General features: G+C 38.6%; 1 protein-coding gene across 2 annotated transcripts in view; it reads left to right on the top strand.

Annotated features, from left to right (window-relative positions):
- Window positions 1–16,468, top strand: part of POLR3B (RNA polymerase III subunit B) — a 113,500-nt gene that overhangs the window by 25,496 nt on the left and 71,536 nt on the right. For both annotated transcript variants that reach the window (XM_004418058.3, XM_087448998.1), the window contains 3 exons: window positions 2,931–3,053; window positions 6,790–6,909; window positions 11,554–11,688. In XM_004418058.3, the coding sequence (XP_004418115.1) occupies window positions 2,931–3,053; window positions 6,790–6,909; window positions 11,554–11,688 (378 nt within the window). The remainder of the gene's footprint in view (window positions 1–2,930; window positions 3,054–6,789; window positions 6,910–11,553; window positions 11,689–16,468) is intronic.

Raw genomic sequence — 16,468 nt, 5'->3', positions numbered from 1 at the left:
AGATTAGCCCTGAGCTAACATCCGATGCCAATCCTCCTCTTTTTGCTGAGGAAGATTGGCCCTGGGCTAACATCTGTGCCCATCTTCCTCTACTTTATATGGGACGCTGCCACAGCATGGCTTGACAAGCAGTGCATCGGTGCATGCCTGGGATTCGAACCTGCGAACCCCGGGCCACTGCATTGGAGGGCGTGCACTTAACTGCTACGCCACCAGGCCGGCTCCTAGAGCAGTCTATTTAGATCTATGTTAGGCCACTCCAGAATTTTATGCAACTGTAAAATTACTGCTTAGATTCAGCATCAGGACGACTTGAAGTGGCAATCCATGTGTTTAATGAGGAAAGACTTTTTCGTTATTATTAAACACTAAAATGGGCGATAAGTATATAGTCTTTTTCACCTGGAGATTACTGAACTAAACATTAATTATTAAAATAATCTAGGTGGCCTTCAGTTCAGATGATTTAGATGTTAACATGCCTAAAGAAAGGGAGCTGATCTAGAAAGCTACTGCCATTTCAGCTCTAAGTTTCTGTTTCCATCTCAGTGAGGCCTTCTCCTGCTCTGTCATTTTGTGTGCTTGGTTTGGTATCTTTCCCATATAGATCTCTTGTGTTTGGGCTTTCCTCTGAGAAGAAAAGTGCATTGGTTACAAAGCTTTATTATCAAAGATTTTAGAGAAAGGTGATTAGAATCTACTGCAAATTGGTATTGTTTTTCTTATATTTTGATTCCATTAAAACCCATATAACATTATTTTGAGAGATTGACAGATAAAAATTAACATATTCTAATTAGCTTTTCACAGAGAAATATTTTCTTCTGATATTTGTAACTGGCTACTTGCAGACCAAGCAGAAAGTGTAGATGGTTCTACATATATGCCATCACCATCAGAGTTGATGCAACTCAGTGTGCTTGATCTAAGGATAATCCAGTTTTTTTTTTCATTTGTTTAAAAATTAGAACTGATAATTTTTCAGGATTACTCCTCTTTAATCTATGAAAGGTTAATGAATGTGTGTAATTTTTAAATAGGAGTTTGTGTCTAGTATCCATTTGAATAAATGCATCATATCAAATTAGAGATAAAAATATGAAAAATTAAAGTGCAGAAAAAGAAATTTGTGTCCTGAGAACTTTATTCACTAAACAAATTTTTGAACAAAACAAGTTATACACTTTAAAAAAAATCTTTTTTAAGTGTAAATAGTGAATTTAATTCCAAAAGTTGGTCTGTTAGTTATCTGTGCTATGTAACAAATTATTGCAGTATCTGTTGGTCAGGGCTTTGGGAGTTGCTTGGCTGAGTGGTTCTGGCTCAGGGTCTTTCATGAGTCAAGTTGTCAGCCAGGGCTGCAGTCTTCTGAAGGCTGGATCGGGGCTGGAGGCTTTGTTTCCATGATGGCTGATGCACATGGCCATCGACTGTTGGTAAGAAAGCATAGCTTCTCACCACTGGGCCTCTCCATAGACTGCTTGAGTGTCTTCTGACACAGCCACTAGCTTCCCCCAGAGGAGCACTCTGAGAGAGAGCAAGCGGGAAGCTACAGTGCCTTTTATGATGGAGCCTCCACAGTTGTACACTGTCGTTTCCACTTTTTTCCTATAGAAGAGAGTCATTAAGTTTAGCCTACACTCAAGGGGAGGAGAATTAGTCTTCACCTTTTGAAGGGAATGTCAAAGAATTGGTGACCTTTAAAACCATCATGGTTGGCCTGAAAGGGACATAACATATGTTTAGCTTCCCCTCAAAGCTTCAAAACTTTCAATAAGTTTCCATCTGATCCTGAAGTATCCAAACTGAATTGACAGAATACAGACTACTAAAATTCAAATGTGGAATTGTAGAATTTTGAGCTGGAAGGGGTCTGGTTGTGCCTCTCGTTACAGAAATGAAAGCACTGAGATGGAAGAGGTGACGTGACAATGGTGGTTGTAAGGTCTGTGGTTGACATTACATCAGATCTCTCGACTCTAGAGAAATGCCCATTCCGTTGTATTCAGCGTAATGTTCTTGGTGTTCTGCGTTGGAACTGGGATTTGGTTTCCCCTTTCTCTCTCTCCATGTGGTGAACTGAGAACTAGAGCACTGAAACCTAACGAGACAGTCATCCCTGGCTCAGTTTTCTCTACAGAGCTAAAGGGAGAATTTTAATGCAAGCGTAACTTGCCCCCTAACCTCTAAGAAGCAGATTATTTCTCTGCCAAGAGAGGGTTAGTGAGATTATGCTCTATTTCTTGATATGGCAGAATTCCAGGCAAATGTGTGAAGGAGTGAGCCTTAGTACCATATGGAATCTACGAAGACCCGCATTGCCGGCTGCCACCTTGAAACACTTAAGATAAGTGGGTTTCTTAAACCTGTTAAGTGTGTTCTTAGTTTTAAAAAAATCTCTTTTAAAATCTTTATAATTACAGCTTGATATCCCTAGAATAGTGAGGTAAAACATCCCTCAGGAAAAATTCTTTTAGCCTGAATGTGAACAATTTGACAATTCTCAGAAAAATTAATCTTTTGATGAAACTAATTGGGGTTCTGTTTCTTTTCAGCAATGCACATTTTCTGATTTACTGCTCTTTGGCTGTTTTGTTTTATTTTTTTCAGTTTGCCTTTGTAATTGTGACCAGTGTCTCCAGCCTCCTTTTTTCGTGATGAAACTCATAGGATGTTTACGAATTTTAGAAGATGGTACACATGCACAGAGTGCTTGAGAATGTTTGTTTTCCTCTTCCTAATCAAAATTTCTGTTTCAGGTTCTTCTGCGGCTTGGGCTGTGGCTGCCAATGCCAGATGGCACCGTTTCTGAGAAAAGAGCTAGCTTTTGCTTAGAAGTAATACCCGCAAACAATGCCAAATTAGCATAAGCAAATGTCAGTGAGTTAACACAAAGCCAACACTCTTTCTATCTTTTCTTTCCTTCCTAGGCCATGGGTGTTGAGAGTGACCAGGAAATTGTGCAGATGATTGGAACAGAGGAGCACGTGATGGCTGCATTTGGACCCAGTTTGGAAGAGTGCCAGAAAGCTCAGATTTTCACACAGATGCAGGTGTGTCTTTTCATCTTGTCCTTTGCTATGAAAGGGAATTGGAGATTTAATGCTGCTCATTGATAAAGCATCCGATGCAGTGACTTCTGGGGGTATAGATTTGGGAGGGGCATTGGGGAGATGGGAGGAGTGGTAGATATGCTTCTTTGACTCATTTTTTTAGGGATTGAAGGAAGGAGTTTGCCTAGACAAACTATTAGCCTATGGTGTCTAACAGAAGGGATATGTGGCCAAGAGGCTTTTGTTCTGAATATAACAGCAAGCACTCTTTTTTCCTTATTTGCCTGAGTGATCTGTTTTTTTAAACTACAGAAGCTCTAGTGTAGAAGGTTTTTTTTTTCATGCATTTCTTCTTAATATCACTTTTTATTCCCCACCTCCAGTAGCTTTTGGCATCCAGTTGTATGTGGTCTTTATCCCTTTTCTTGAATTCCCAGTGTTATTAGCAAGACAGGCCCAGCCTCAGAGACCCCTGTACCACTTAGAGCCTTCATTGACCTGCGTAGGCACTCCTGGTTGGAACCTGGGAATTTTAAGACAAGACTCAAAGATGAAGATAGGGAGCTATATAGATGTCAAACATAATAAAAATAATTGCACCTTCCTTCCCATGTGGCAGGGAGCCGTCACAGCCATACATAGGGTCTTTAGTCCCACATGTGTAAAGTGCTTTGCTAAGTGTAAATCAATAGTGACATTCCTCATGGCCATCCTGGGAGGTAGGAATTCCTTACCATAGAACCACAATAGACAGTTCTTATTTATCCATATGTACACTTCTATTCTGTGGGTTACTTAGAACAAGGTAGAAATTCCAGGCTGCTTTTTTCTTGTCGCCCAGGATGCTTGTAGAGTTAGCGTTTTCCCACTTATATCTGTTAGTGTGTGTTTTGAAGATCAGATCTGTCTTGATATTTTCATAGACTGAGCCAAACATTTAGGAAGGTTGTCATATGTAAGTATATACTTTTCCAAAGCGCAAATCAGCAGGGATTATTCTCATCACAGTGATGAGAATAACTAATTAACTAATTAGTTAATAGTCAACTCTAGTTATTGGGTAGGCAGCATCAGGAAAAGTTGTTTTGATTTAGGAGATTCTATTTTTGGTCTTTATTGAAAGTGAAATATTTATTGAGCATGAATCTGTTCCAAACTGAAATTATATTTTCCAAGGGTTGCAAGCACATGAAGAGAAAATGCTAAGAAACACCCAAGAATTAGCTCAATTTTGGGAGATACACTCCATCCTTTAAAGCTGTGTAACGCCCTAGAAGAGCAATTTAGCTTAATGATACCCCGGTGGATTCAATGAGATCCATTACTCATTTTATTGCAAATATTACCAGTGTTGGTCAGATAACCCTGGCATTGTAAAGCTGTTTGGGCAGGGGCTAAATAGTGGGTTGGAAAATCATTCATTCATTTCTCTTAAATAGGTACGGCCATAAAATTTCAGCTAACTGAATTAGAGCAGTTCAGTTAAAAGACGAGGGGAATATACAATTAGTTAACATAAGAAAGGCATGTTCCTAACATGAGAAAGAAACAGGAAGTCTAAGTTTGAAATGGCTTGTACCTTTATGCTGGATTAAAGCATAGATTAATATTTGCAACTAATAAGAGGGTACAGAGGCAGGCATAATCTAAAATGGTTGATAAGTGGAACATATGAGTTATGACAACATGAATATTTTATGTTCTAAATGAAAATGTAGCACACATACACTCATACAATAGAACTTTTGACGACGTGGCACTTCAGTGGAGTGCTTAAAACCTCTGCTTAGTTTTGTTTTTAATGCCTCCCTTTTTAGTCTCTCCTCCATTTCTTCTGCTCATGAAGCCTTTTTGCTGTATATTGGTCATGTACGTTTCACATTGTCATTGCCAAGGGCTCTGGTTTATAGAGAAGAAATTATATATTACCTTTTTGGGAGAATAGGATGCACTAGGGGTGTTATCTTGGCCTATTTATGAACAGATCTGGCTCTTACCCCAACCCTCACGTGATGAAACCCTGGCAACATTATTGGGTATTCCAGGGAAGAGGTGACTTTCTACTACATCAGAAGGGATGCAAGGCTGCCCTGTGTTCCTTTATTTCTTCCTCAATGAAGTGAAGGATCTTTAGCCTCTTTCCCAGGGGAACTAGAAGACCAAATTTAATGAAGACAACTCAGTTTAGGAAAACTCAGTTTAGGGAACTGCCTGTCTATGTGTGGTTCCCCCCAGCTGCTGACTTGCTGTAATCAGTTACTTAGGTACTACTTACTGCTGGGTTGCTGCAACAGGTGTTTTTCGGGGTCTTAGTTTATCTCATGCTCCAATGGCTTTTTTTAAAAAAATTATGTATTTATTTATTTTTGGTGAGAAAGATTGGCCCTGAGCTAACATCCGTGCCAGTCTTCCCTCATTTTGCATATGGGATGCAGCATAGCTTGATGGGCGGTGAGTAGGTCTGCTCCTGGGATCTGAATCCTTGAACCTTGAGCTCCCAAAGCAGAGCACACGAACCACTACGCCACCGGGCTGGCCTTTTAACAGGGAAGATCCTAGGGTTCGTATCCAAATCTTATCACAAGGAGTTCCATTCAGTTCCAGGCACTATACTAGTCATTAGGAATCAAAGCAAAAGATGACACAAAGTCTCGTAGGAGAGACATACGTGTAAATAGATGATTAAAATACTGTGTGATCTGAACACAAATGAAAGTACTCAATTCTTTATACATAAGGAATTAAAATAGCAGAGAAAAAGGAGTGGAGTTAGGAAAGGCTTCAGAGAAGAAGTGATACCTGATCTAGGTTTTGAAGCATAGGCTGGCCCCTTAACTGTGTCTTTTGATGAGCAGTTTTAGATTTTGATAAAATCTAATTATCAAAGGGTTTTTTTTTTATTTGTTTGTCTCTTATGGTTGTTGATTTCTTTGTCCTACTTAAAGAAATCTTTGCCCAGTCCAGGGCAGGAATATATTTTCCTATGTTTTCTTCTAGAAGCTGTTATCTGTTAAAGTGTGAGCTCCTAATTGGCATCTGGGCAGACGGAGCTCAGCTGAGCCCTGCACCTGGCCAGATGTCAGGGCACCACTGGGAGGAATTTAACCTGACATAGCCCAGGAGGCTGAATTCACTTGAAAAGGATGTGGGTGGACAATTTTTTGATTTTGAAAAAGCCAGGAGTGTAATTAGCAATTATGATAAATCTGTTGGTCAACTTGGAGAGAATTTTAACAGTAAGCCACCTTAACACTATTAAATCTTCCAGTCCATGAAAATGACATAACCCTCCATTTATTTAGGTTTTGTTTTCTCTGAGCAGTGTATGGTAGCTTTCAAGATAGAGGTCTTACATGGTATGATTCCTTTTTGAGGGGAAAAAGTACTACCCCAACATGTTAACTGCGGACTGTGGTTCTCTCTGGGTGGAGGATTGATGGCTGCTTTATATATTTATATATAATTTTTCTCTAAGTTTCCTACAATGTTCATGTATTGATTTTATAGTGAGAAAACAAATTATAAAATAAAAAGGGAACCAGTGTATTAGCATATTAATGCTATTTTGTCATTGATTCATGACAAATGTTGATTTTTGACTAGGCCCAATGTAGCTTTCTCTATAACCACGGTTCTTGTCTTTTTTGCTTATAGTGTTATGTATGGGTAGGTGCTTAATAAATTCTCTCCGATGATGTCATTCAAACACTATTATAATATATTCTGTTTTTTATAGGCATTAAAATACATAGGGAACAAAGTAAGAAGGCAGAGGATGTGGGGAGGTGGACCAAAGAAAACCAAAATAGAAGAAGCAAGAGAGCTCCTGGCTTCTACCATTCTGACCCATGTACCAGTGAGTAACCCCTTTACAACTGTGAATAGTGATCTTTGAGGTCTGTGCATTTCTGGTCAAGAAGTTGAATACATGTTACATTATTTAAAGTCTAGTTCCGTAAGAAAAGAGAATCCTAAAGAGGACTGGACGGCCCCCAGCAATAATCTTCCATTATCAACAATTTGTCTGTGCTCAGAGAATGTTGGCTGTGTCGTGTCATCATCTTATCATGCTTGTTCTGTCGTGGTTCTTTCAATCTGAAATGATAGTGTTTTATATTCCTACATATGTTACTGCTTCTACTAGATTTCATGGTTTCGAAGGACAGAGATGGTGTCTTAGATGTTTTTAAGTAAATTAAAATGAGCTTACAGTGCTTTGCACACATGGACACTTTTTTTATTGTGGCAAAATATATGTAAAATAAAATTTACCATTCTTAAGTGTACAGTTCTGTGGCATTAAATACATTCTCATTGTTGTGTTACCATCACTACCATAGATACCTATTAAAATATTGGATAGGTTTATCTCCTAGACCTTGGATTTTAGAGTTCATGTTGTACAGCCTCCTTCACTTATAGTGAAGATGCTCAGGTCCAGACAAGCTAAAGGATTTGCCTTGTCACCCACCTGGTTAGTGGTCAGAGAAAGAGCTAGAATCTCGTCTTCTGATTCTTAAACCAGTGCTTAATGTTTATTTTTTATTAACTTTAAACAGATGGGCCATATTGGCAAGAGTCATCCTTCCCCCACTCCCATTTAATAGATATGCTACTCTAAGTGATACAATTATTTGTTAGTCAGACTATCTTGTTAACCAAATAGTCTGGTTTATAACGAGTTACCACGTGTACTATTCATGAATGATCTAATTCAGGGATTGCTAACTCTACCTTCAGGGGCTGATTATAAATAATGAGAAGTCACAGGATCTGTGGAAGTGGACCCTGACCACCTAAACGCATTTGATTCCGTTTTCTTATTTTGAACACCTTGGGGTGGCCCCATGGCTTAACGGTTAAGTGCGTGTGCTCCGCTACTGGCGGCCCAGGTTCGGATCCTGGGCGCGCACCGATGCACTGCTTCTCCGGCCATGCTGAGGCCGCGTCCCACATACAGCAACTAGAAGGATGTGCAACTATGACATACAACTATCTACTGGGGCTTGGGGGAGAAAAAGGGGAAAAAAAGGAGGAGGATTGGCAATAGATGTTAGCTCAGAGCCGGTCTTCCTCAGCAAAAAGAGGAGGATTAGCATGGATGTTAGCTCAGGGCTGATCTTCCTCACAAAAAATAAATAAATAAATAAATAAAAATAAAAATAAAAACTTCTCATTAAAAAAAAAAAAGAAGAAACACCTTGTTAACCAGTTAACATGGGTCTCTGCTTCTGCCCTTTGGCTGCCATTTATTTGTGTGTGTCCTTGATCTAATTCAAAGAATTAGAAAGTCTTACTGTTAAAGCTGGATCTGAACTGAGTTTTAAACTCTTTTGGATGACTGGAAAAACGGTTTGAAACTCAAAATAGCAAAAATGAGTAGTGAAAACAACAAGGGCTTTGGAGCCAGAAAGTTAAGAGTTCAAATCCTGCTTTCTTACTCCTAGATGCTTTACTTTGGACAACTCTTCACTTTTCTAAGCTTCAGTTTTCTCATCTGTGCAGTGAAACTGATACCACTTCCTGACAGTTGTGATGATTCAGTGATGCGATGTACTTGAAGCTCCATGGTCTCCCAGCTCCCCAGCATGGCCATAGAGCCTCTGTTAGGGGCCTCACTTACCTTTGCATGATAGCCGAGGAGAACTTTTGATTAATTAAAGAGCCTTAGCTGATAGAATGCTGGCTATACTGACATTTATTTACTTAAATTGATAATGCTAAACATTGGCACTTTTATGTGGCTGCAGTAGGCCTAAACTACCATTTTAAAAGTTTTGTTATACATAATCCAGTGAGGAGTCAAGTCAGAATAGATAAACCAAGAAAAAGACCTTTGTTTTCCAGAATGGTTTAGGACAGTATTTACCTAAGTGTAATATTGGAGATGATTTTAGGTGATACAGGGACATTTTTATTAAATAATTTTGTACCTATTAGAAAAAAATACAACTAGCATATAAAATCCATTTTTGTGGTATTTGGGATCTTATGGTATTATTGTATAGGATGAAGCTTACTTAAAAATGAGTTGTTTAAAGTTGATTAAAAATATAAAAAGTAAGTAATAATCTAAGTGTTAAGGAGATACGACAATAATCATGATGGTGAAACTTGAATGACTAAAATTTAGAAAGCGCTGGTTTGGATGTGTCTTCATAAAGGGAGATAGATGGGCAGGATACTCAGCAGTCCCCAGAACTTGTACTTGAGGGTGACCTGCAGAGACTTTGGCTTGGGACCCCAGCCTCTCAATTCCTCAGAGGCACTAGATCTCAAAGTGCGTTTTTCAGACTAGTGGTATCAGCATCACCTGGGAACTTGTTAGAAATTCCTGGACTCCACCTCAGACCTCCTGAACCAGACACTCGGGCTGGGGCCCAGCGATCTGTTCTAACAAGGCTTCCAGGGATTCTGATGCTCACTGAAGTTTGGAATCCACTGCTGTAAAGGTCTCCCCAAGATACCTAAGACCTATCTTTCCTCCAAGGTGATATTAAAAGGACTCCAGAGTTTTGGTGATGACAGTTTGCTTTCAATGTTCCAAGCCCATTTGGTAGGTCTTCTGTTTCTCCCTGTTTCAAATAATCTACGGGTTAACATCCCACAAAGGGATTTCTGAACTATTATTGGCATTCTACCAAAAAGTGATGTCAGCCACTAAATTAAAGAGTTTCTGTTCTCCATATCAGTATGAAAAATGGGCTAAGTATTAACTCATTTTTTTCAGTTTAGACCTAGAGTTTACTTTTCAGCATATAGTAGTTAAAAAGAGGGGTAAAATGAATGAGGGTTCAAGTGCCTTATGAAGTTCAGCAGGGCATCTGCTATAAATACCCATATTTATTTCTACTTATAAATGTCTTGGGAGAATCTTCCAGTATTTATGCAAAGTGAAATTGTGAAATGGACTTTGTTAAAAGTCGAATATTTGGTTAGTGAAAGTTTGTTCCATTTTTTTCATTAACAAGGAAGGTAAATACAACTAAAAGAGTTATGTGTTCAATGTAGCTTGCCACGTTAAGATCAGAAAAAAAATGTAAATTAGATGTATCTTAATGGAGGTAAACATCAATTGAGAATGTAAATTACTTATAACTGCCCAGAGACTGGGTTTTTCTGCTCAGTGTTGTGGTAATTGTTGTTATGGTTAGAGGTTTGCTTTTTTTGAGGCTAGACAAGAGACTTTTCTTTTTAAAGAACTAAATTTGTTCCAACCTTTCTTATTGATGTAATTGTTTTGTGAGTACAAGATGACAAAATAGCTTTTAGGGCTACTTTTTCTTTTACCACGTTCCAAAGTCAACACATTTCTTTAAACACATTCCAAAGTTCTCAGTAATAGAAAGGGGATAAATTGACCTAGAGAAGAAATGAAACTTCCTTTGAAGGAGAATGAACTTTTTGAAGTATGTGCAGAATTTCTAACATCCTTTATTATTTAGTGTAATTCTTTAACAGCAACAACAAAATGTGTGAAGGAGAATAGTTCCTGTTCTTTTAAATCACGATCCCCTGAATTAATCTGTCATAGTGATAAATTTAATAGGCTCTCACTGGGATCTTACTCAATGATTAAGGAAAGTAAAATGGAAATTTTAAAGGCCATACTCTCAGAACTCATCATTTTGGATGTATAGAAAGAATTTACCTAGTTACCTAAGGTTTTTGTCTTCCCAAACAAACGAGTGCAATTATTTAACCAGTTCTGATTTAACTTACTGATTGGGCCAGATTCATTAATATGGATTTCAGGGTTTGAACTAGAGAAGAGTTAATAGAACATTTGCAGCAAATTCATTCATCAATCCATTCATTCATTCAGTTGAGTGCCAGACAGTTTTTTAGTACTATTTCTGTTATCCATTGCTGTGTAACAAACATTTCCAAAACTTAATATCTTAAGATAACTGTTTATTGCTGTCTCTCATGGTTCTGTGATTTGACTGGACTCAACAGTGGTGGAAGAGAGTTCTCACCTTGGGTCTCATTAAGTTGCAGACAGATAGCAGCTGAGGCTAGAGTCATCCAAAGGCTTGACTGGGCTGGACATCCAAGATGGCTTCTTCACTCACATCTCTGTCTCCTCAGAGCTTTTCCAAGTAGCCACTCTCTCCCCAGCAGAGTGTTCTGGAATTCTCACACGGTGCTTCAGTACTCTAAGAGAAAGGAAGTAGAAACTGCTAGTTTATAGGCCAACCCAAAATGGGTGATGGACTCTACCTCCTAATAAAGGAGTGGCATGAAACATATAGGGAGGGAAGGAGTTCATGGTGGTCATCTTTGAAGAAAAGCTGCCACAGGTACTGAGTACAAAGATGAAAAGTCATCATCTGAGCTCTCAGGAGGTTTATAGACTAGTTGAATTACTTTGAATAGAGAGAAGGATAACAATTCATTATTTTCTTGTTTAAATATTATAACATTTGTTCTTTTCTTGAGGCACATTAAATTTCAACGTGCATTGTCTCAAAAGTTTTCTCTAATTTCTGAATTACAGGTTAAAGAATTCAATTTCCGAGCCAAATGTATCTATACTGCAGTGATGGTGCGAAGAGTAATTCTGGCCCAAGGAGATAATAAAGTTGACGACAGAGACTATTATGGTAACAAGCGATTGGAGTTGGCGGGACAGGTGATTTAATTATTTCATGTTGGAAATCTTATTTTATTCAATAAAAATTAATTTGGTATTCATTTTAGATGAAGAGAGTTGAATGGAGTATAGGTTGCATATATTTGAAGTATAAACATTTCACACATGACTTACTATCTCTTTGACTTAAGAATTTCTTTGACTATGAAAACTCTCTTAATTCTTTAAATATGTTAATAGTGTGTTACCTGTATTATATCTTGTTGAGATGTTTACCCTCATTTTGTGTAATGTAGGAAGTGAAGTATGATTTTAAGTAATATCATTTATTCAATTAACAAATATATATTAACCACCTATCATGTGCCAGGCATAGTCCTAGGTCCTGGGTCTATAGGGGGAGTAAGACAGACAAAGGTCCCTTTTCTTTTAGTCCTTATAGTCTAGTGAGATAGACAATAAACAAGAAAATAATCCCCTAACTTTTTGGTGACATAGTAGAAGTGGGTTAGTGAGGATGTCTCTGATCTCATTTTAAGTCTTAGCTGATAAATTGTATCTTATTTGGAGAGGATATATCCCTTTCAACTGAGTAGCAAGTGTCTAAATGTCTTTGAAACTTCATGTTTCAGCATTTAAGTCAGAAATTTCCTTTAAATCAAAGAGGTGGAATGTAGACCTGGCTACTTTTGATATTTTCTCTTTATCTTTGGTTTTAAAGAAGTGCCTTGCTGCAGTGGTCTCTGTTGATGTCTTGCTTAGGGTTCACTAAGTTCTTAAATCTGTACATTTATGTCTTTCACCAAATTTGAGAAATTTTCAGGCTTTATTTCTTCAGATATCTTTTTTGTACTATTTTTCTCTTCTCCTTCTGACTCAAATTATACTGTTAGACCCTTTGATATTAAGTCTCTCTCGTTTTTTTTTTAAATTTTATTCTCTTCTTCAGATTGGAAAATTTCTATTGATCTACTTTCAGATTCACTTACTTTTTCTTATGTCATTTCTAGTGTGCTATTACACTCATCTAGTTAATTTTTTAGTTTAGATATTATATTTTGCAGTTCTAGAAATTTCTTTTGGGTATTTTTATAGCTTCTGTTTCTCTACTGAGATTTCTTGTTTGTTCATTCATTACAACCATATTTTTATTTAGATCCTTGAATTTTAATAGCTGCTGTAGATTCCTGGTCTGCTAATTCCAACATCTCAGTCGTCTTAGGATGAGTCTCTTGATTAGCTTTTCTCTTGAGTATAGGTCATCTTTTCCTATTTCTTCATATGTCTAATAATCTTGGATTGTATCCTGATGGACATTGTGACTGATGACTTGTAGAGACTGGATTCTGTTTTATTCCTCTGAAGAGTGTTCTGGTTTTCTTTTTGTTTGTTTTAAGGCAGTTAACTTGGCTATAAATGCCTAAATCCTGTCTCCTTGCAGCAAACAGCTGAAATTCTTTTTAGTTCTTTCAATCATAGCTGGGCTGCAAGATGCTCCTTTTGCTGTTGTCGTGGTGTTTTGTCTTCCCAATTTAAACAAGTATTTTTAATTAAAAAAAAGTTATTTTTAAAAAATAGTGTGACAGTAAATTAAACATTATAAAATAGCAGATATATTAAAATAAAATCATAATACACAGTAAAAATGCTTTTTAAAAATAACATTAGGTAGTGAAAAGAATATGAAACAATTACAAGCAAGTTTACAGTAAAAATGAGTCTTTCTCCTACCTCTTACCCCCCTTCTCACCTGACCCAGTTCCCTAGTTCCTTTCCCAAGTAATAGTCACTTTTCCCTTCCTCTCCTCTATCCTTCCAGAGACACACTATGCACATACAAATATCTTTATTAACTGGCATTTTAAAGTTATACCGTTGGAAACTCTTGGCTTGCAGACTTTCAGACCTATGTGTGAATTTATGCTAAGTTTTGTGGTCCTTTGTTGGCGTCCTTTGTCAGGGGCAAGTTTGGAGTCAGGCTTTGCAATTTTAGAACAAATCATATAAGGAATCAATTTGTCCTCGTTAGTGTGAAACGGATATTCAAAGCCGTATGTCTGTGAGTGTTGCTTGGCCTTTACAGGCATACCTCAGAGATATTGTGGTTTCGGTTTCAGACCACCACAATAAAGCAAGTCACACAAATCTTTTGTTTTCCCAGTGCATATAAAAGTTATGTGTACATTATACTGTAGGCTATTAAGTGTACAATGCCATTATGTCTAAAACAACAATGTACACACCTTAATTAAAAAATGCTTTATTGCTAAAAAATGCTAACTATCCTCTGAGCCTTCAGCAAGTCATAATCTATTTGCTGGTGGAGGATCTTGTAAAAAACGCAGTATCTGTGAAGCACAGTAAAGCAAAGTGCAATAAAACAAGGTATGCTGGGGCCGGCTTGGTAGCGTAGTGATTAAGTGCACGTGCTCCGCTTCAGCGGCCCGAGGGTTCGCAGGTTTGTATCCCAGGCGCGCACTGACGCACCACTTGTCAAGCCATGCTGTGGTGGCATCCCATATAAAGTAGAGGAAGAGGAGCATGGATGTTAGCCGAGGGCATCTTCCTCGGCAAGAAGAGGAGGATTGGCATTGGATGTTAGCTCAGGGCTGATATTCCTCACCAAAAAAATAAATAAATAAAAATAAAGCAAGGTATGCTGTACTGCCAAGCCCTCTTACTTAAATTGTGTATGTTGCTACAGAAATTGACATATGCCTGCTTTTGTGTGTGCTTGTTAGTTATGAAAAATTTCGTGCATATAAGACTGTATATAATGTGTATGTGTTTGTGTATTAAGACTCATAAAGCAAATATTTACCTGTCCCACCTCAACTTAAGAGTGAACACAGCAGTAGTATGTTTGAATCTTCCCTGCACCTTTTCTGATCCTTAGCTGCCCCTCCCATCTGTCTGTTCTGGAGACTGGCCATGTGCCTGCCTATTTACCTGGTGCGAAGCAATCCCAACACATGCTGAGCATTTACTGTGAGGTTAGGTCCAAGCACAGGTCCATTTTCCAGGAGTGTCCCTCAGCAGGTCTGAGCTTCAGGTGTGGGTTTCAAGGTCTTTAAAGCATGAACTCTTACTTAGGATCCCAATATTAAAACAGATAAAAGTCGAGCCTCTCTGGTTGAGGCGGGGTGTAAGGGCTTGTTGATCTACCTACTTGCCCTTCCACTGAAACTCCTCTATGGAATTCATAAACGCAGTTTGACTGCTCTATAGAACTAACTGTAGACTCTTTAGCAGGGCTCGTGGGGTCCCTTGATGATCTCGCCCCTGTGCGCCTTTCCAGCCTCATCTCATGCCAAGACATGCCACTCACATCTTCCCAAACACACCGTGATGCTCTTTCATCCTTTCACGCCTTTGAGTCACGCCTTTTGCCTAAGTTGCCCCTCCCTCATCTCCCCTTCACCTACCCCGTAATGAGGAGCTCCTATCCATTCATCATTCTTTGAGTTACCTTCTCTGAAACCAACTGTGAACCCCACGAGTAGGTAGTTGCTCTGTCTTCCAAATGCCAGTAGCACTTTGTTCAGGTATTTATTTGCATGCTGAATTACTGTGTAATACTATACCTGCGTGCTTCTTTCCTCCTTTAAACCCTAAGCTCATTGAGGGCAGGAACTGTTTGTATTCATCTCTCTATCCCCAGTTAAAGTACTGTGCACTGGAGATACAGTGGTAAATGAGACTTGATGAAGCATCTGCTCTCAAGAGTGTGCATTTTGGTAGGAAAGACAAACAATGAACAAGTAAACAGTAAATAAATGTGATAATATTAGATGGTCATACGTGTTTAAAGAAAACCACAAACAGGTTAGTGTTAGAGAGTTGGGTGTTGGTGGAGGTAAAAGGTGTTACTTTAGTCAGGATGGTCAGGAAAGATCTCTTTGAAAAAGTAGATATATTTTAAGCTGAGCCCTCCGTCTTTCCATTTGAGACTTAAATGAGGAGAAGCCAGTCTCACGTAACCTCGGGCACTGCATTCCAGCAAGAGACCCAAGCAAGCGCATACATCCCCAGGCAGTTCTGGTACTGGAGGAACTGGAAGACAGTCAGTGTGGCTGGCCTGTCTGAGGTGTGGGGGTGCTGAGAGATGACGTCGGACAACTAGCTTGTAGGCTGTGGAAAGGGGTGTGGATTTCGTTTTACATGCAGTGGAAAACCATTGGAGAGTTTTAATCAGGGAGGTGACATGATCTGATTTTCAGTGTAGAAAGATCTGACTTGGAGATGAACAGGACAGGAATGGACCGGTTAGGAGGCTATGGCAATATTCCAGATGACAGATGATCATGGCTAGGATGACAACAGCAGATATTACCACAACTAAAATTGAAAAACTGGAATTAAAAAATGATAGCAGTTTTAGGTTTTGGGGGAAAAGTTAGTGTCTGGACTACTGGGGAAGTTCCCTTTGGTTAATGGCTGATGCTGGCAGATGGGTTTTTGACACCTTCAGATTGATCACTGTTCAGGGGATTCTGGCTATCCTCGCTACCATCAATCCCAATTTTTGCAGTTTTCTAATTGGAAAACAACATGCTGTTAAATGAGTCCATTAAAAACATACTGGTTGTTTAGAGGAATAAGGAATGGAGTCGGGAGAGGGGAGAGGAGTGGAGAGACTATCCTGTTGCTTAAAAAATTAGAAAGAGGGTTCCCGTGTGCAAGAAAACATCGCTTTATAGACAATGAAAGACATAAAAGGCATTGTGTTGGCAAAAATGTGTAAAAACAATAGCTGCTAATTTCACACCCCATGGGATGAGGGAGTATAAATGTGCTTCAGCCTTAGATAACAGAGCTG

The sequence above is a fragment of the Ceratotherium simum genome, chromosome 25, assembly GCF_057802395.1.
Source record: "Ceratotherium simum simum isolate JZ-2026a chromosome 25, ASM5780239v1, whole genome shotgun sequence".
Classification (NCBI taxonomy): domain Eukaryota; kingdom Metazoa; phylum Chordata; class Mammalia; order Perissodactyla; family Rhinocerotidae; genus Ceratotherium; species Ceratotherium simum.
The sequence above is the reverse complement of the archived record's forward strand: the minus strand, read 5'-3'. Positions and strand labels throughout refer to the sequence as shown.